Here is a 20,638-nt window from a genome sequence, read left to right as displayed (position 1 = left end):
GGTTAAAACCAAGCTTATTAATGTTTGTAATAACCACAGTATACAATGTTTAGGCAGAAGTTACATTAAAGGACCACAAAAACATGTAAATTCTGATTTTTAGAATTTATAGGGAAAGACTACATGGCCACTGTCTCACAAGCTTCAGACTTAGATTTACGAATTCTCATAGCACAGTGCCCATCACATAGCAGCACTTAATAACTATTAAGTAAATCAGCAAGAACACACACACAAAGACCTGGGAGATACATGATTTGATTTCTCTTGAATGAATCCACTTATACATTTACTTCTTGCTATAAATTTACTATTTACTCAGTCAGCCCCATCAGCTTCTACTCTTCATGCTGCACTATCCTCTATGAATCCAATTTTGTGCTTCTATCTTCAGGTCTAAAGAATGAGAGTTTTGAAATCACTCTATCTTGTTTGTATTCAGTTTCACTGATTTACCAATCAATTCTCATTCTTAAACATACACACACACACACAAATATTAAAAATAGCTAACATTAAGAGGGTTTACTATGTTCCAGGCACTGTTCTAAGTATACCTTACAAGTTCTGAGTCAGTGAATCCACACAACTACTGGGAATTCAGGCATGGGTGTCAAAAACGCACCAGTAGAACAAGATTCTTTCTTTGTGATATAAAAAGCTATATACCTTCTTTGAGTTTGGGACTGTAGAGTTTCATCTTTGGGACTGATTCTTATAAAACAGGAACTTAACTATTCCTATTCTAAAACTGGATCCTGGTTTCTTACAAAAGTATAGGAACAATTCAGAGTAGGAAAACTAACATTCTAACCAGTCATGGGAAGAGGTTACTTTTTTCTGTCCTGTTTGGGTACTTATGCACCTTTAGTACATTAGAGGTGGTGACAGACAAATTGGAAAACAGAAAATAAAGCAGTAGGATCCATCTTCTAACTAACCAGAATCAAACCTTAGCCATCTTAACCTAAAGCTAAAATGGTTCTGTTTATATTATTACTCCTTAAAATACTTCAATCTCTTTTCTGAGGAAAATTTCTTACTTTTCAGTCATATTTGAATGTCTTGATTATCTTATTCCTGTACTTTCCTTTGAAATATTATGCATCTATTGACTTAAGGAAATAGACATACATTCAGTCATCTAATACAATGATTCAGAAATTATGAACAATGAAATATTTGGAAATAAACATTAGCAAAGGTTTACAATTTTCTTTTCTTGGGAAGGACTATCCTTTACCTTGAGTTTATATCCACCTACATTTGGTATTAAATTTTTCTTTATTTTATATAATGATGGTACAATTTTTTTTGTACTTTTTAAGCATTCTTCCTTGACAAAATTAAACACTGGAAACCTAATGTCAAACACACTAGTTTTTAAATTCCTAAACCTCACTGTTCCCTAAAATCTAGAAGTTTGAAAAACACTATTTTAGCCTATATTCTGCTTGTATAAGATTAGCTTCAACTTAATTTTCTATCCTCTTCTAAAATAGAATGTTGCAAAATTTTAAGAAATTTTTTTGGCTTAAGGAAATGTTTAACAACTTCTATAACCTAATTCCAAATGTTTATCATAGCAATGGTAGTTGTTCCTTTTAGTCTGTTACGTAAATCCAACTAAAATGGTATTTACCCTGAGCTATCTGATGAGCTAACTCTCATCAGATCTAACTTAAGCTAAGTTATTCTGCCACTTATTCAACCTTCATATAATTCACTGTTAAAATCTTTCTTTATACATTAATCCCAGGTCTTTGAAATGACTGCTATTCATTTGGAAGATATATACATAGTATAAAAATATATATTAGAATTTACATCTGAGATAGAAAAAAGCAAAACCCAAGAAGATATATGTCAACAGGTCCTACTTACCAAAAGCAAAACATCCAACAATTATTTAAGAGGCAGGAGGGTTTTTGTTTTTGTTTTTCTCAGCCACATAAGTAAACAGGGACAAGTAGTAATATATATTTTTAAAGTAGTTACTAAATTCACAAACTTGGTAATACTGTAACCATTTGAACATAACAATTACCATTGTTTTATAACAATGGTAAATAGAACATAAAAAGATGGTACTCAAGCAACGTATCCAACATTACACTGAAAACTGTCACTGAAGCTGTCATTTAAAGGAGGCTCATTCTTAACTTATATTCAATAATACCTCTCAGAGAAAACTTGATCAAACATCTACTTTTTCAATATAACACATATACATATAAGCTTATAAGAAAGTTTTAAACTCTCATCAATTATAAATTACCTTTTATTTTCACAAAAGACCTTTAAATAGAAGATTTCTTAAAACTTAATAAAACTCTAGGATGAGGAATTCCTATTCTATAAAACTATCCACTACCCACCCACCTAACCCTGAAACTATGTTATTCTAGGGCCCAGTTAAACACTTTTCTGAGACTTATCAGACCAACAGTCTTTTTTATAGGCTGCAATGTGCCAAGAGCAACTCCTACCAGGTAAGTTCCCAGCAATGTACCAGCAGGGAGTATTCACTACAAAGAGAATAAATCAATTTAGAAGATTTTCAAAACTTATTTAGACCACAATCATCTTAAAACTTCTGAAAACCATCCTACTCTTTCATTCACATTAGGTTAACTGTTTGGAACGCTTAACGCGTTTTTCCAAGGTCAAAATGGTACATCTATTTCTCTACAATCTTGAACAAAGAATACATAGGGCTAAAAATGTTCCGATGAACCCGTTACACCTCGCACTCATTTTCCTTTTTTAAATCTTTTAAACCCAGAAGAAAGACAAGGCTGCATATACTTCTGGTCATTCTTTAGAAAGATAATTCAAGATACACATTTTAAGACAACTATACTAAAAGGACTCTAAAAGCTACCGCTATATATTCCTGTCTTGGGCAAAATGTTGTAGAGGCCTAGTTGCGGGTATGCTGAGCTACGAACACTGTAGGGTTCAGCCAACTGGGACTAGGAAGTAGCAGATGAGGGATGGTTAAGAAGAGCGGCCATCAGGATTCTATCTCCGCTTGTACCTTACCCCTCACCACTCATTCTGCCAAAGCAGACTTGTTCTGGGCCAGCTGAGAAAGGGATAATGGAAAGTGGAGTGGCCCTATCTCCTGTGAAAGAGAATGGAAGAATTCCTGATGTCTCAAGAGAGTACAACTTGACATTCAACTTGGTGATTAACTATATATTCTAAATATTCATGTTATATATAAAACTGCCTAACTGCTTTAGGACATTCTTTGTAGCCATGAATTCCACTTCCTATGGTCTATCTACTGTCACAGTGTAGTTCTTTAGTAAGTCAAAAAAAATTCATTTATATTAAAACTTAGAGGCAATATTTATAGAACATTTAAATCTGAATTTTAATAAATTAGAATATTTATAATACTTACTGCTTCAGCTTCTGCTCGTGTCTTGAATGTAATTACTGCATGAAGTGAAGAGTCATCAATCTGACAATCTTCAATTTCACCATATTGCTTTAAATTAAAAAAAAGTATTTCCTCCAAATAAATATTTTGAAACATCCAAAATCCCAATGGTTTTTAAAATATTAAGACACCAATAAATATAACCCAGAATGCATAACAATTCAGGGTGATTAGCAGAAAGAAATTATGAATAATTCATTTTAGGACGTAATATTGTATGATAAAGGGTGTTCCTATTTTCCAATATTATTTACAATTCTATACTTTCTAGAACCAGGGTAACTTACACTTGATTGAACTATTCTTTAAATAGGGAAACAATGGTGAAAGATTGAGCTTCCTTATTGCCATTCCTTCTATACTCATTATTCCAATTCCAGAGTATGTTAAATTCTTTCTAAAGCAGAATATTTAATCCTCAGAATACTGTGTGAGTTTTTTGTATCATTCCCAATTTAAAGATGGGGGGGGGTTCAGAGAATTTAAGTAATTTTTCCAAAGTAACTAAGTTAATTACCAGGATGAGAGTCCAGTTTTCCACTCAAAAGTTTTCGATTCAAAACTTTAATTGACCCTGCTTTTACTCTTACTTTACCCTCCTCTAGACCACACTCTTTTAGGACATTTAAAAGCTAAACATATTAAATTATGCTTGTTTTGGGTGTGCTGGATTTTATTTTTCCCTGTGTAGGAAGATTTTTCTGCAAACAGCAGAAAACAGCACCTTTATCACATAAAACTTTAGTCCTTTATATATCATTACTAATACCTCCTTATTTCTTAGCCCCAAATAAAATTATAACCACAATCTCATTAAATACACACACTCCACACAGAAAAATTCTGTAGGGCATAGTAAAGAAAACGACCACAGAATCAGTCAGATCCCAGCTCTGTTAGTACTAGCTGTGTAAACTCGAACAAGTTACTTACTCTCTTCATGCTTCATTTTCCCAATCTCTAAAATAAGCATAATAAAGGTACCTACCTCATAGAGTTGTCAAAATAACTCATAATATGGTGAGTTATATAAAAAGCATTCAGAAAAATACCTGCCACAAAATAAGTGCTCTGTAAGTTTTAGCTGTAATGTTTATTACTGCTACTGGTTCCAATGGATAAATTAAAGAAAGCATTTTGTTAATCACAATTTGTAACCGTCAATGATCCTTTAGTAATGTAGATTTTTTTCTCTGATACCTGTCATATGTTCAAATCACAGGTTGAGATAGATAAGCTATCTTAAAGACTGGCAATTTTTTAAATGTGCATTACCACTACTAACTTTGAGAAGAGTTCGAATCTCCAAATACATCCAAGAATATCCATTTAGAGGCTCTGACTGTTTCTAAAACCAAAACCATTTCAGTCTCATCAAAACACATTCCTAAACTCACCTTGTTTGTCTGGATTATTTGAGCATATCCTTTGATAATTTCCTGATTAGCTGTATAACGATATGTAGTACACCTAAGTTATCTGGATCTCCTTCCCCTTGGGAAGGTGCAGAAACAGGGTGTGTAGTAGGGAAGAATCGAGCTACAGTTATTTCCAAGCTAGAAAGCTGATTCCTTATTTTCTCCCTTTGAAGCCATAAAGCAGAATACTTTCCAGACTCACCATCCTTAAATATTAATCATTTTAGTTATTTCTTAAACATATACCATTTCTTTCAATACCTCTCTATGTCCTGAAAAAGTATAGTTTTACATTTGTAACTGCAGTTAACAGTCTGGAATATAACTGTCAAATATTTAAATCTGAATATTCAAAATGTTAAATTATTTGTGTACCTATCTATAAGCTTACCTATCCCTCAAGACCCAAGCTCCAGCTTTACTACCTCTTGAAACTTTCCTCTACTGTTCTTTCACCATCATATGTCTGTGTGAAAAATACTTCTCTAAGTTACTGAAGTATTTATAGTTTTTAATAAATTTAACTAGATTTTAAATTATTTGTAGTTTAACTGGTTTGTGTTAAACCATTATATGTAAAATCCTTGAGGGTAAAGAACTGGTTATTTACTTTATATCTCCAGAGCAATTACTCTAATGCTGCAGGCAAGACCAATGCTTAGTAACTAACCTTTGGGATACCACTAAGAATCATAACATTTAAGTTGAAAAGGGCTTTAGGCAGATATGATCTCCATTCTGCACATGAACCCAACAGATCCCAGGAAATCCAAGTAAAATAATGGATTAGCAGGGACTAGAATCTTATTCTCCTTCCTCATAGAAGGAAATCCATTGCAATTAGACTGACTCCCTTTAATTATACCCTGGCACCAAATAAGGCAATGTCAAGATCGTATTCCAAAATTTTGTCTTGTGTCATTTCTAGGTTAGCTAGGTCAAGAATACAGTATTAACAAATAAAATTCCATCTTAATTTTTAAAAATCTGGATGGCCCATGCAACATGTTAAATTTTTCCTAAAAGTAAATATCAAATGAAACTAAACGATAGGACTTCCCTCTCTGAAACAATAAGGTCTAAATCATTCCTTTCATAATCTGAAGGCCTACTAAGTGTAAGAATAGTAACATTTCTTCCAATGATTAAACAAAAAACCACTAGAGCTTGTTTTTTAAGTAATTAACAAAGGATTATTATAGATTAATCAAAACCTTTCGTGAGATTAATGGGCTTAAATTATTCATTTCATTTTCATACTTTCCCTTTAATATCCATTATCCCCAACAATGATTATCAGTATTTGTTTTGTTGGACAGTAAGAAAGTACCGCAAAATGAGGAAGAAGATCTTCTCTATCACTCTCTGTAAATGCAGAAATCTCCAATGCCCTGGGACGGTGATCCACCACAGCATGACCAGGCACACCTCGACCTCGACCTCGACCCCTGCCTCGGCCGTGAGCTGCCCCTCGACCTCTTGAATGAATTCCTCTACCACGACCAGATGAGAGAATCCCCCGTTTCGCAGCCTAGAAGAGATTAGACAAATAGGTTAAACATTACAATTACTAACACGAGCCAAGTGTTATACTCAGTCAGATGAGTCATACAATCTGACATGAGTTATACAATTTGATACATATTTACATATTCAAATAATGCCCTACAAAAGGATTGCATAATTTAAGTTAGGGTTTTAGTTTCTAAAGTGAAAAAAAATTTAGACAGCTAATGAATTTAGAAAACAAAGTAACATTAATTTAAGCAATGTTTTGAAATTAATAAATGTGCCTTTTCTACTAAGCCCCTACTAAGACATCAAACTATATCACAAAAAGACCAGCAATTCTTGAGTTCCAAATAAGGCCCAGAGCTGAATGTTACTTCAAAAGTTAGTATAGGGACTTCCCTGGTGGTGCAGTGGTTAAGAAACCTCCTGCTAATGCAGGGGACACAGGTGCAAGCCCTGGTCCGGGGAGATCCTACATGCCACGGAGCAACTAAGCCCGTGCACCACAACTACTGAGCCTGCGCTCTAGAGCCCGCGAGCAACAACTACTGAGCCCGTGTGCCAAAACTACTGAAGCCCACGTGCCTATAGCCTGTGCTCCACAACAAGAGAAGTCACCGCAATGAGAAGCCCGTGCACCACAACAAAGAGTAGCCCCTGCTCGCCGCAACTAGAGAAAGCCCGGGCGCAGCAACAAAGACCCAACGCAGCCAAAAATAAACAAATAAATAAATCTATTAAAAAAAAAGAAGTTAGCATAATGTAGACATACAAGATACCTATATATATAAGTGTATTTTTTCTAGTTATGGCTTTCAAATACAGTGTTTCCATTTGTTTGCCTGTTGACTTCAATATGTACAGTTATTTCAAATTCATCATTTTGATCATTTACACTAACACCATCATACAACCAATGTAGCATAGTAACATATTCCACTTTATCGCTCTATATGAATAGCACACCATTCCTTCATTCCACAAATATTTAATGAGCACTTCCTGTGATCTAGTCTTTACCCTCATGAAGCTCAAATCCTAAAAGGGTAGAGACATTAAGCAATCTAGTTATTTGATTATATTAATGAGAAGTGATTCAAAAAATGAAGAAATGCTCTACTTAAAGATTTAAATAGATTAAAGATCTGCAATGAATAAACTACTAGAATAAAAGTTCCATGAGGAATTTTTTTCCTTGTTTTACTCTCTACTTTATCCCCAGCACCTAAAATAGCAGCTAGCAGATTGTAGAAACTTAGTTATTTGTTCAGTGCATCAAAGAAGGTACAAAGAACAAGCAAGGTAAGGGTGAGGGGTGGGGGTTAGAGCATGAACAAAGGAACCAAGGCTGAAAGGAACTTGGTACTTCTAAGAAGGAATAAAATCCAGTACAGCTGGACCACATGTGATGAAGAGATGAGGCTAGAGAGACAGGCAGAGCCAGATAATGAACAACTTTAAGAACCACGTTAAAGACTTTGATTTTATCCCAAGAGCCATGAAAATCAATTAAAACATCTAAAGTTCAGATGTAGGGTGATGTAATCAAATCAGTGTTTAAAATATTATTCTGGTAAAAGGAAAAGAGAACAAGCTGGGAAACCAGTCAGGCTACTACAATAGTGCCAACAACTGAAGATAGAAGCTTAGTCTACAATGGTGGCCATGGAGATAGAAGTAAAATAAACACATTTAAGACATACTGAGGAGGCTTCCCTGGTGGCGCAGTGGTTAAGAATCCACCTGCCAATGCAGGGGACATGGGTTCATGCCCTGGTCTGGGAAGAATCCACATGCCGCGGAGCAACTAAGCCCGTGTGCCACAGCTACTGAGCCTGCGCTCTACAGCCTGTGAGCCACAACTACTCAGCCTACGAGCCACAACTACTGAAGCCCGCGTGCCTAGAGCCCATGCTCTGCAACAAGAGCCCGTGCTCTGCAACAAGAGAAGCCACTGAAATGAGAAGCCCGCACACTGCAATGAAGAGTAGCCCCTGGTCACCGCAATTAGAGAAAGCCTGCGCATAGCAACGAAGACCCAACGCAGCCAAAAATTAATTGATTAACTAAGAAAAAAAAAGATACACTGGGGAGTAATATGTATAAAACTTGGTAATTAAATGTGTATGAATACTGAAGGAAAGGGAGAAATCAATGATGACTCCCAGATTTCTGGCTTGGGTAATTGTGTAGATGAGTTTAGGGACAAAATAAGCACAATTTTGAACATGTTGAGCCTGAGGATGTGAGACATCCAAGTGAAAATGTCAAGCAGGCACCACTGCCAAAATCTCTGCAAGTATAAATATTTTAGTTTATTCATCTCAAGACAGTTAATTTTAACATTAGCTAAAGTAATCATCTAAAATCCAAATAAAAAACTTCAGAGGTCAAGGAGTAATGTCAATAACAGCACAGCATATACAAAAGTATACTCTTAGGAACTTCAAAATACTCCTTAAAAAAGGGGTCCCTGGACAAGTAAGTTTGAGCAATACTGGGTATTTAAACATGTGTTTTTGGAGATTCACAAATTACAAGCCTCTAGAAAACCATATACAAAACAAATGTTTACACATACACTGCCAAATGTAAAATAGATAGCTAGTGGGAAGCAGCTGCATAGCACAGGGAGATCAGCTCGGTGTTTTGTGTCCACCTAGAGGGGTGGGATAGGGAGGGTAGGAGGGAGACGCAAGAGGGAGGAGATATGGGGATGTACGTATACGTATAGCTGGTTCACTTCGTTATACAGCAGAAACTAACACACCACTGTAAAGCAATTATACTCCAATAAAGATGTTAAAAAAAATTAAAAATAGAATGTGGGAAAAAAAAACATATGTTTACTATAACCTCTTCCAAACTTATTTGGCCTCAAAAGCTTTTTTCACTAATACCTATTAACAAAATATGGAATTGATGTGGTGAATGAACACACTCTGGCAAACACTGCATTACTGCATATACTAATATTAATTGCAAACTAAAGTTTGGCCATCATAAAAGAAAAACAGAAGATGTCATTCAGTGTTTAGCTATATCATGATAAGAATGAAAACATGGACTAATACTATAAAGAATATTAGTAATACTATTATTTATTTGCTAAAATTATGGGCCAAAATTTTAAAAATGATAATGTATTTTTTTAAAGTCGCATCAACACAGGCATGAAATCTCCAGAATGGTGAAAACACAATTTCTATATTAACATAAAAGGAACCTATCTTTTCCAAAACTTGTTATCTTAGGCAGGACACACAGACAACCATATCAGTTTTCCAGAGAACGCAAAATATATGCAGGTTTAATATACCATCCTATGGCTTCCCATGACAGACAAGACAGAGCCTTAAGACAAGAACAATGGCTGCTAAATGTTAAGGTCTTTAATAGCTGGATACCAGTACTCAATACAGATTTCTACTATGTTGGAAAAAGAAAATCAAGTTGCTAACGAATTTGGAAAAAAAGGATTATTTTCAGATTAAGCAAAAGGAATAAGCTAAAATACAAAAAATTAAATTGTGGCAACGATAAATATAGACAAGTACCAACTACACTAATGACATAAATGTCCCTGTACTTCAAAATGTAATTCTGATTCTTAAACATATTTTTGCTAAATGTTAAAAATTCTCATGTATAGAGATCAATTTTACTAGATTTTTCTTATATAATCATATAACTAAATTATAAGAAGTTAGTTTTTTTCTCTTTAACATCCACAGCACCATCTATAGGCACAACTTAAGTAAGCATGTTCTTCAATATAATTCTACCACTAAAAGTCTGATCCTTATAGGAACTCAACGTAACATGCCTATATATGCACAGAATATCTCCCTAAGAATAAATGAAAAGCCTTTAATAGATTTTGGTCCTAGGAAGAAAAACAAACCGAAAATAGAAAAGGAACAAAATTCACTAGAAGTAGAGGGACTTGTGTATAAAAGTAGAATGGCTATCATCCCTCATTAAATACTAAGAGATTTTCTATTAGCTCTGAAAGATTTGTTAACCTCTTCCCTCTTTTCTACATCAACTTCCAACATACTAACGACTGTTGACCAGAATGAGAGGAATGTATTTTCAAATAAACCATCAAGACTGTAACTACTCCTCTTTAGCGTACTGTGTGGCTATCATGAAACGTACCTCCAGCTGTAATTCGGTATACTTTCTCCTAAGTTCAGTGACTTCTTCTCCAGCTTGCATCTTCTTATATAAATCCAGTTCTGTGTCAAGTAATTCTTTCTGCATCTAGAAAATAGTAATAAATATTTTAGGTGATGACAATCAATATCCTGCATTTATACAAAACTTTTTACAAAGAATTTTTTACACATTCTCATTTAATCCGTACATTTCTTCTCTATCTCCAGTCCTACCATCCTAGTTCAAGCCACCAGTCACCTCTGGTCTACACTACTGCAACAGCTTTCTAACTTGTTCCTACTTCCACTGATTTCCCTATAATTCATTTTCCAGACAGAAGCCAGAGTGAGATTTCTACTGACTGATATGGAGTAATTTTCAGGAAATAACTGAAAAGGAAAGCAAAACACCAAGGTGTTAATGAGGAATATACAGTACGCTTTTACGTAAGAAAGAATACATACACACACACCAAGAGGGAGGGAAGAGTGGGGAACAGAGTGTCAGGGCTCAAAGGGGGAATGGTTGTTTATATAAACCTTTTTATATAGTATAACTTTTGAATCATGTTAATGTTTTACTTATTCAAAAAATAAAATTAAATCAGCAAGAATGACAGGGAGAGCAATCCAAAACTGAATACAGACAGAAATAAACCAAACTTTATCAAATTAATAACATAACCACACGAACGGAAAAACACATGATCCTACACCACGGGTCTGACTCTATACTCTTAGTGGAGTATATTATGAGGTTGTAAAGAATGCAAACAAATTCTTAATTTTATATTTAGTTAGTTGTTGGAAGTGGTATTGTTTTAGCAATTCTGGAACTATTCGAATGGATTACAGGACTGTGCAAACGTATACTGTATTGATGTTAGTGGGAACCAAGTTGTCATCATGGGAACAGGGAGATATGGCCTAAGAGAAAGAAAAGAAGAATGCTGTGGTATTAGATTAGAATGAGAAATATCAATATAAACTCATAATTTTATATATATATATATATATACACACACACATATATACATACACACACACACAACAAATACACACATACACACACACTAAGTATAAGTATTGTATAACTCCACGGGTTTTTTTAAAATCACTTATTGTCATCTGAAATTAACTTGCTCACTTTTTTGTATCTAATCAGTTAATCTACCTGAATTTTCTCCCTTTCAATCATTCATTCTGGAGACTTCACTGGTGGCACAGTGGTTAAAGAATCTGCCTGCCAATGCAGGGGACATGGGTTCGGGACATGGTCCGGGAAGATCCTACATGCCGCATAGCAATGAAGCCCATGTGCCACAACTACTGAGCCTGTGCTCTAGAGCCCGCGAGCCACAACTACTGAGCCCGTGTGCCACAACTACTGAAGCCTGCGCACCTAGAGCCCGTGCTCTGCAACAAGAGAAGCCACTGCAACGAGAAGCCCACGCACAACGAAGAGTATCTCCCGCTCGCCGCAACTAGAGAAAGCCCGTGTGCAGCAATGAAGACCCAATGCAGCCAAAAAATAAAAATAAATAAATAAATTTATTAAAAGAAAATATCATTCATTCTGTACAGTGACATCAGATTGGCACTTCTCTGTTCATTAATATTTTATGCCACCAATTACTTACAAAATAAATCTCAAACTCCTCAGTCAAGCATCCAGTACCTATATCGTTTTGTCCTCTAGCTACCTTTTTAAGATTATCCATAACTATTTGTCTAATTACTAACGTTCTAACTACAACTGACTTTCTAACTACAATGTGCAGGGTTCAAAAGATGAGTAGAGTTTGCTTGTTTGTGTTTATTTACTTATTAATTACTAGAGAAGGAGAAGAATGGTAGTATATAATGATCAAATTTTGAGCAAAGAATATTAGCTAAAGGAAAACTGAATCTTAAATAATGTAGTGTTTTAATGTTCTTTTAACAAGTAGTAATATGAATAACAATACAAATTGAAATACCTGAGTCTTGGTTTTTATACTTTTTGGAAGACAGCGTCCAGGAGAAGCAGCCTTGACCTCATCTTTCAACTTGGTAATATTTTTTGTCAAAATCTCTAAAGTCTTCATTATTTCTGCTTTATCTTCAGACTTCATTGCTTTGTTTTTCTCCAGTTTTGAAATTAACATCTGGCAAATTTTTAAAAACAAATATATGACACATTCCTACTATTATTTAAAAAGCAAACATGGCAAAGTAAATATAAATAACTGCTACTTTTAGTTTATGTATTCATGACAAGGCTTACAATCACTGAGATAGCAGAATAGCAGATTGGTGATGCTAACTATCTCAATTCAAGTCTTAATCTTGGTTTACGTTGTGAAGAACTATATTACTACTTAAGTCTCTTAGAACATAAGTTCAAAGCATACAACCACAAGAAATTTAATTCAATCCCTGAAAAGTTGTCATTTTGAAATAGCAACAATCTTACTTTCTAATCCACTTGCTGATATTACTGATCCTAAGTATTCCCACTCCAAACATAGTCCGTAACCCAGAAAGAATCAGAGGAAAAGTTTTACGGTTTCCCTCCATATGATATTAGAAAAATGGCATATTTAGTTACTTACTTTCTTTGTCAGAGGGAACAGTAACTGGCTAGGCTAAGAACAATATGCCCAACATAGATAGGAAGTAAGAAGATAAACATGGTAATATGGAGAAGACATCACAAAGTATTCTAGGTTCTCTGAGTCAAGATGGTTTCAGTTTTGGTTGTAAAGCATTGTGATGTCTCTTTATCAAGTACATACAAATTTAAATTAGAAAAGACATACATTTTAAACCAAAAGGTTTAAAAAGTTTGTGTATTTTCAATATTTTCAAGTGTCATAACTTTTATTACCAGACATAATCAAGAACTGACACTAATTAAATGCCATAACTAGAGCAACACTGTACAAAAGAAATACTGCAAGCCACATAATTTTTAATTTTCTAGCAGCCACCTTACAAAGATAAAAGAGATACATTAAAGTTAATTAAATACATATTCTATTTAACTCATTTTATCAAAAGTAACATTTCAACAAAAATTACTGGGATGTTTTACCATTTTTCTTCATACTACGTGCTTGAAATCTGGTATGTATTTTACACTTACAGCACATGTCAATTTGGATTAGACACATTTCAAGTACCTGATAGTCAGATGTGGCTCTTAGCTGCTGTACCAGACAACATAGGACTAGAGGATCACAAGCCAATTAAAGTACATACGTCAACAATGAGAAAAAGGTTCCATTTACTATCTATTGAACTACTGTGCAGCAACATACCTGGATAAATATTCCTTATTTTCATTTCAAGTTGATAGTCATAGCTCCATTTAAACTAATCCATTTCCCAGTCCACTGTGCAATGTATATTACACAATGTAATACACTTCATCACCAACATTTTATCAATTAATATATACATTATTATTGATAAATATTTCAGTTTTACCATTATCAATTACAGTAAATATATTTCTCAGGACTATCTATAGAGTGTAAGATTAAATTCACTAAAAATTATGACACTTATAAATATATTTTGCCAAATCTAACTTTAATATTTTACCTTCTGTGTTTCAATGTGCTTTTCTAAAATTTCTTGTTTTCTTTTCCTTACATCCTGCTGAAGTTTCAGTGCCTCCTAGAGAAGGGATCAAAAATATTATTAGAATATTTACCATGTACCTTTCCGATAAATGGAATTACCCAAGAAGACAGAACTGGTTGTAACTGAAGAAGCTTGGCAACAAAAATGAAATGCAAAGTTTTCCTACGTAAGTTAAATAAGTACACAAGTTTCAAAAATCAATCAGGAGAGCCTTTCATTCCAAGACGAAAATTAATATTTACTAATATACTAGGGAAAATAAAAGTTCAGTGGCAGCCAACATATACCTTTCTTTTAGCTCTATTTTATGATAAGCACTGAAAAAACACATACATGCAGAAAAGCTTCCCGACCTGCAAATTCTGTACACTACTATACTTACCTGTTTTTTTTTCTGTGCTTCATTATTATCAACTGCAGAGGTGGAAACAAGTAAGGTTTTTTGTGCAGCCTTCAAAGCAGCTGGATTATACACCGTTTTTGTTAGGCCAGTAGATGTAGACAACACCTACCAATACAAATTCAATTTCTCAAAAAATGTATCAAGCATTCATGATTTCCTGAGTACTATTTCCTTCAAAACTCTAAAGCACTCCTGTCAAAATCTACCACACTGAACTAAAAGTATTATATATTTGTAATAACTAAGTCACATTAGTGATTTGAAAGAAAGGGTTTGAGTGAGGGATAAACTATAAAGTGAAAAATTTTTTAATTAACACCATATACCTTTAGAAGAAAAGCAAAAAGCAAACATACAAAAACTTCAAATCAATAAAAAACACTGCCATTACTGTATCACTGAGAAAATATTAGTTGTTGAATACATTACTAGTATTCCTAGTGACTAAAGCAAAAACTGTACACAAGAACACAGCACAGGAGGAAATCAGACACTGTCCTGCAAACAATTTAAAATGATCATTTGTAACTTACATTTCTGAAATTAACCTTATTGCTTTCTCTCTCCATTCCTTTGCTAGCACTGCTCCTACTTTAAGTGACCTTATTCCCTTAAACTCAGCTCAGGTTCGCAACAACCACTCCAGACCTCCACAAAGCTCTAATCATTTCTTCTACCTAGGTCCTTCGATGAAATATTATTCCTATTAAAATATTTAGTAAAAATGACCTGATGACATATTAATTTATTTTATATCTCTCTCCCTATCTTCACTGTAAGAGCCCTGAAACAAAAAAAACATATCTTTCTCCTCTTTGTGCTTCTTCTAGTACCTAAACCTTACTACCAACTAATTATGAGACAATGGGTAAATTCAGGTACCTTCTTGGGCCTCAGTTTGCTCATTAAATAAGAAGTTCAACCTGATGGTGCCTAATGTCCTCACAAACCCAAAAATTCATTCCATGAGGGTAGGGATTTTTTTGCTTGGTTCACTGCTTTACCTTCAGTGCCTAGAACAGCACCGGGGCACACAGCAAATACTCAATAAACACTTTTGCACCAAGTTAAAATGAAATGATGGTAGATCAGAGAGGATAATCTTTTCCACACAAAGGTCAATTTAAGAAAATTAAAGTGTATAGGCTGCCTTTTTTATCCTCCAAAAGCAGAAAGTTGTAGGTTCCAAAGAGTGGTTGGTTACTGGTTCTTGGAAAGGAGTTTAGAGATCCCTTCAAAGAGAGCTATGAATGCTATAAAATCTAAACATGAAACCATGTGTGTGAAGAGTGTAACTTCCCAGAGGAAAAAACATAGTTTCCAAAGTCTTAAAGGAGTTCATGACCTAAAAGAGGTTAGAAGAACTACATAAATAGAAGAGTATCAATGAGAAAAAGAGCACTACTTTCTCGGTACTAAAATGTAAATAACTGGGTATATCAGAGAAGTAGCAATCTGGACAATACTTTCTAATCTTTTATCATGAAATTAGATTAGGGAACATCACAAAGCTTAGGCAACTCATCACTATTCTAAGTATCCAAGAATGTCTTAGCCTCTAAATGAAATAAAAACCTAGAATACTGTAATTACACTAGTTCCATATAGCACAGCTGATGTTTAAAAATAAAGGTTCTTTACAATAGTTGATGTGTATCAAACTTTGATAATTTTCTTCAATAATGAAAATACTTAAGATATCACTAACAAGTATGAAATGGTTGCATTCAGTAAAATATAAAGTAGACACAGATTTAGTTCATAGTCTAACTTGTCACATTCTCTGTAATTCTAGAGGAAAAGTTATTCCATGCTACCTTACCACACCATACAATGTCAAACTACGATTATACAGGGTGAGATAATAACTTTATAAAGGGAGAAACGCAAGATAATCTGCAGAAGAAAGAGACTGTTTATAAACTGTTTTCGTCATGATGGTTCCATAACAAGTTGAACAGTTGTGACCAAAACAGGATTTCTATACTCAAATAAAGTTGGAAACAATATCATAACCCTACTTTCTAGTTTCAAAATGTATATTATCGTAAGAGCTGTGAAAAAGCCAGAAGTAAAGAAACCCATATAATTTGTTTAATTCAGCATTTCTCCAATTTCAGTGAGTAGGGAACACTCCCTTTCCAAGTACTGTTATTAATACCAGGTATCACACTAAGGATTGCTGTTGCAAGGTGAATAAAAGTATATGATAGGGCTTTCCTGGTGGCACAGTGGTTGAGAGTCCACCTGCCAATGCAGGGGACAGGGGTTCGTGCCCTGGTCCAGGAAGATCCCACGTACCGCAGGGTGGCTAGGCCCGTGAGCCATGGCCGCTGGGCCTGCGCGTCCGGAGCCTGTGCTCCGCAATGGGAAGGGCCGCGGCGGTAAGAGGCCCGCATACCACAAAAAAAAAAAAAAGTATATGATAACAGTAAGAAGACTCCTTTATTGCTACAAGCATCTTACTTCCTTGTTTTTTCCAGGAACTTCCTTCTGTAAAAACAGAACATCAGCTAACATATTTCACTGAGCTTAAGATATCACTTCCTAGGAGACACACTGTCATTTAATATAACCCTACTAAAGGAAAAGGCTGCCAATTATAATCATAAATACCAACAACTATAAGATGTAGCCCAATTTCAGAGGTGTAAAAATGTGAAAATAAAATGTCTTAGAAACAGTGAACTATATGATTACAAATATTGCTCACTATCTGAATCTATTAGGTTCCAGAGTTTAGACAGTAAGAGTTTGAATAACAAGAAATATCTGTATTTTTCGAAAGATGAGGATAGAGTTGTCACAAAAGAGAAGAAAGTAACGAACCCAAAAGAAAAGATGATGCTACGATTCTAAGAATATAATAAAAACATAGTGGTCTTTCTAAACAACCACACCTCTATTTTCCAAAATGGTTTCTGCATGTGCTGTATTTTTACATATTGACCTTATTTCCAGTGACCTTACTGTATTCACTTATTAATTCCAATCGCCTGTGAATTCTTTTGGATTTTCTACATATACAATCATATATCATCTGTGAGTAAACACAGTTCTGTTTCTCCCTTTCCAACGTTTATGCCATTTATTTTATTTCCTTATTGTAGTGGTTAGGCCCTATACTACTGGAAAAAAGTGACAAGAGTGGACATCGTTTGCTGTTCCTGATCTCAGGGGGAAAGTATTCAATATTTCACCATTGAATATGTTAACTGTAGGGGTTTGTTATTTTGCAAATATACTTTGTCAAAATTAAGGAAGTTTCTTTCTATTCCTAGTTTGCAGAATGCTTAATGTGACTAAATAATTTTACCACATTTTTTTCCTACTGAGATAATCACATGGGGTCCTTCTCCCTCCCTCCAACATCTACCACATACCTCCTCCCAACCCTTTATTTTGTTAATATGGTGAAATAAATGATTTTCAAATGTTAAATCAACCTTGCATTTCTGGAATAAACTCTACCTGGTCAGGATGTATTATCTTTCTCATATCACTGTACATTTGCTAACATTTTACTTAGGATTTTTGCGTTTATGTTCATGAGATATTGGCTTGTAATTTTCATTTCTTGTAGGACACTTGTCAGGTCGGGTATCAAAGCTCTCTTCAATTCGTAAGATGAGCTGAAAAGTATCACACGCTTTGTTGTTAAAATATACATCACTAATACCTCTTACTTCCCAAGATAAAAGCCAATTCTCCAATAAAATAGAGGTTATAATCCATTAACACCTCCTTATCTTACTTCCTATATAAAATATTACAAGCCATGACTATTATTAGTACTTGTAAAAAAAAGAAAAATAGATTTTTCTCATGGATAAAAACGGAATAAAAGAAGTATTTTGTAAAAATTACCTACTGCAAAAGAAGGTTATTACAAATTAAGTCATCCAAGTATCATTTTTTAATAACAAGTGCCCAAGTTAAAATCAAATACAAAAGAAACATAGTTAGGATGCCCCAAAGCAACACTCCCAATAAGCTAGTTCTCACAGGTGTCTAAAGCAGAAGTGCCTTGCTTAAATGCAATAAAAAGACAGCATTCTGGCTTCCCTGGTGGCGCAGTGGTTGAGAGTCCGCCTGCCGATGCAGGGGACGCAGGTTCGTGCCCCGGTCCGGGAAGATCCCACATGCCGCGGAGTGGCTAGGCCCGTGAGCCGTGGCCGCTGAGCCTGCGTGTCCGGAGCCTGTGCTCCGCAACGGGAGAGGCCACAACAGTGAGAGGCCCACGTACCACAAAAAAAAAAAAAAAAAAGACAGTATTCTGAGGAGTTATGTGTAGGAAACTTATTAATATATAATTACCATATAGTCAACTTTTATATTAAGTAAATAATCAGCCTTTCAATAAATCTCAATGTTCACTTATGACATTCCCTTAAAGCAGCATACAGATGTGTTTTCTGTAGCAAAACTTAACTGGGAATTCTAGTGAGGACGACAGGAGTTTACTTTAAAATTAAGTTTATCAAATATTTTCAGGAATTAACGATTTTATTTCTTACAAGAATACCAAGTAGCTTAAAAGAGACAAAGGGATTGAAGATCTTGCAGAGAAATATCTTAACATCAAAGAAAAAAATGTTTAAGTCAGTAATCAATTTTTGCTACAACAGCTCAGTTCCCAGAAAATTCAGCATAGCAAATAATTATATATAAATCATATTTCTCTGTAAGAAAAATAACCCTGGTAATAATACTGAGTAATCCACAGAATAATCCTGACAGAGGCCAATCCATTTTTTAAAATTAGTCAATAACAGTTATGGAAAGAAATGATAATACATTTCCTTAATCTTTATAATAACATAGCAAAATTACACAACAAATACAAATTTTAAAAATCAAAGGGTTACTTAAATGACTGTATTTTATCGTTAAGGAAACAGAGAAAGTAAGACTTATCCAGGATCATCCAGAATGTCAGCTGCTAAATCCTAACAGCCAAATTCTCTATATGACATGCAATGTTCCTTCAATTATGCCACACAATTTCCCTTTTAAAAGTTCCATGGTACAGATGTCAGCTTATCATCATGCAAGGGGACCAGGATATATTTTTAGATTACCAAAAAAAAACCCTGCTAAGGAACAATAACATCCTGTACCATAAGTCTGATATACCTAAAACTGATATAAGAACATTAAATATTCAACTGATTAGTCAGTTTACCTTCTTAGAATTTAGAAGAGCTTTACGGGGATAATTTGGACAGTCTAAACCTTTTTTAGAAAACTAACCAGGATGGACTTCCCTGGTGGTGCAGTGGTTAAGAATCTGCCTGCCAATGCAGGGGACACGGGTTCGACCCCTGGTCTGGGAAGATCCCACATGCTGCAGAGCAACTAAGCCCATGTGCCGCAATACTCTGAGCCTGTGCTCTAGAGCCTGCAAGTCACAACTATTGAGCTTGCATGCCACAACTACTGAAGCCTGTGCGCCTAAAGCCCATGCTCCGCAACAAGAGAAGCCACCGCAATGAGAAGCCCGTGCACCACAATGAAGAGTAGCCCCCGCTGGCCACAACCAGAGAAAGCCCGCGTGCAGCAAGAAAGACCCAATGCAGCCGAAAATAAATAAATAAATAAATAAAATTTTAAAAAAAACAAAACTAACCAGGATGGTATATGCAGATGCCACCTTTATTCTTCATAAATCTCTCTAGAGTAAGCTGAGGCACTCAAACATCATTTTACTGATCACTCTACTCAAACAATACCTATTTAATAGCTATTACAGTATCTTAATATTTAGCAGTAAAAATTAGGTTTTAAGTTTCCTCTTTCTTAGCCCTCTCACATGCAATCTTAGAATAACAAAGAATCACTAGAGAGTTTAGTGGGTGCTATTTACAGGAAGGGGATAAAATTTTACATTTGTGTACTTGTTTGCTTTAACAATGACAAAAGGGCTTCCCCGGTGGCACAGTGGTTGAGAGTCCGCCTGCCGATGCAGGGGACACGGGTTCGCGGCCCAGTCCAGGAAGATCCCACATGCCACGGAGCAGCTGGGCCCGTAAGCCATGGCTGCTGAGCCTGCGCGTCTAGAGCC

General features: G+C 35.0%; 1 protein-coding gene across 18 annotated transcripts in view; it reads right to left on the bottom strand.

Annotated features, from left to right (window-relative positions):
• RBM26 (RNA binding motif protein 26) overlaps nt 1-20,638 on the bottom strand; it is an 84,283-nt gene that overhangs the window by 14,721 nt on the left and 48,924 nt on the right. For all 18 annotated transcript variants that reach the window (XM_022576964.3, XM_022576968.3, XM_089899427.1 and 15 more), the window contains 6 exons: nt 14,554-14,679; nt 14,130-14,204; nt 12,521-12,688; nt 10,543-10,647; nt 6,200-6,400; nt 3,413-3,499 (listed from right to left, as the gene is read on the bottom strand). In XM_022576964.3, coding sequence (XP_022432672.1) covers nt 3,413-3,499; nt 6,200-6,400; nt 10,543-10,647; nt 12,521-12,688; nt 14,130-14,204; nt 14,554-14,679 — 762 coding nt within the window. The remainder of the gene's footprint in view (nt 1-3,412; nt 3,500-6,199; nt 6,401-10,542; nt 10,648-12,520; nt 12,689-14,129; nt 14,205-14,553; nt 14,680-20,638) is intronic.

Source organism: Delphinapterus leucas, chromosome 18 (genome assembly GCF_059928025.1).
Source record: "Delphinapterus leucas isolate spDelLeu-1000000601 "Yukka" chromosome 18, BTC_Dleu_Yukka2, whole genome shotgun sequence".
In the NCBI taxonomy this organism is placed as follows: Eukaryota; Metazoa; Chordata; class Mammalia; order Artiodactyla; family Monodontidae; genus Delphinapterus; species Delphinapterus leucas.
This window is presented reverse-complemented; position numbering and strand designations above follow the sequence as displayed.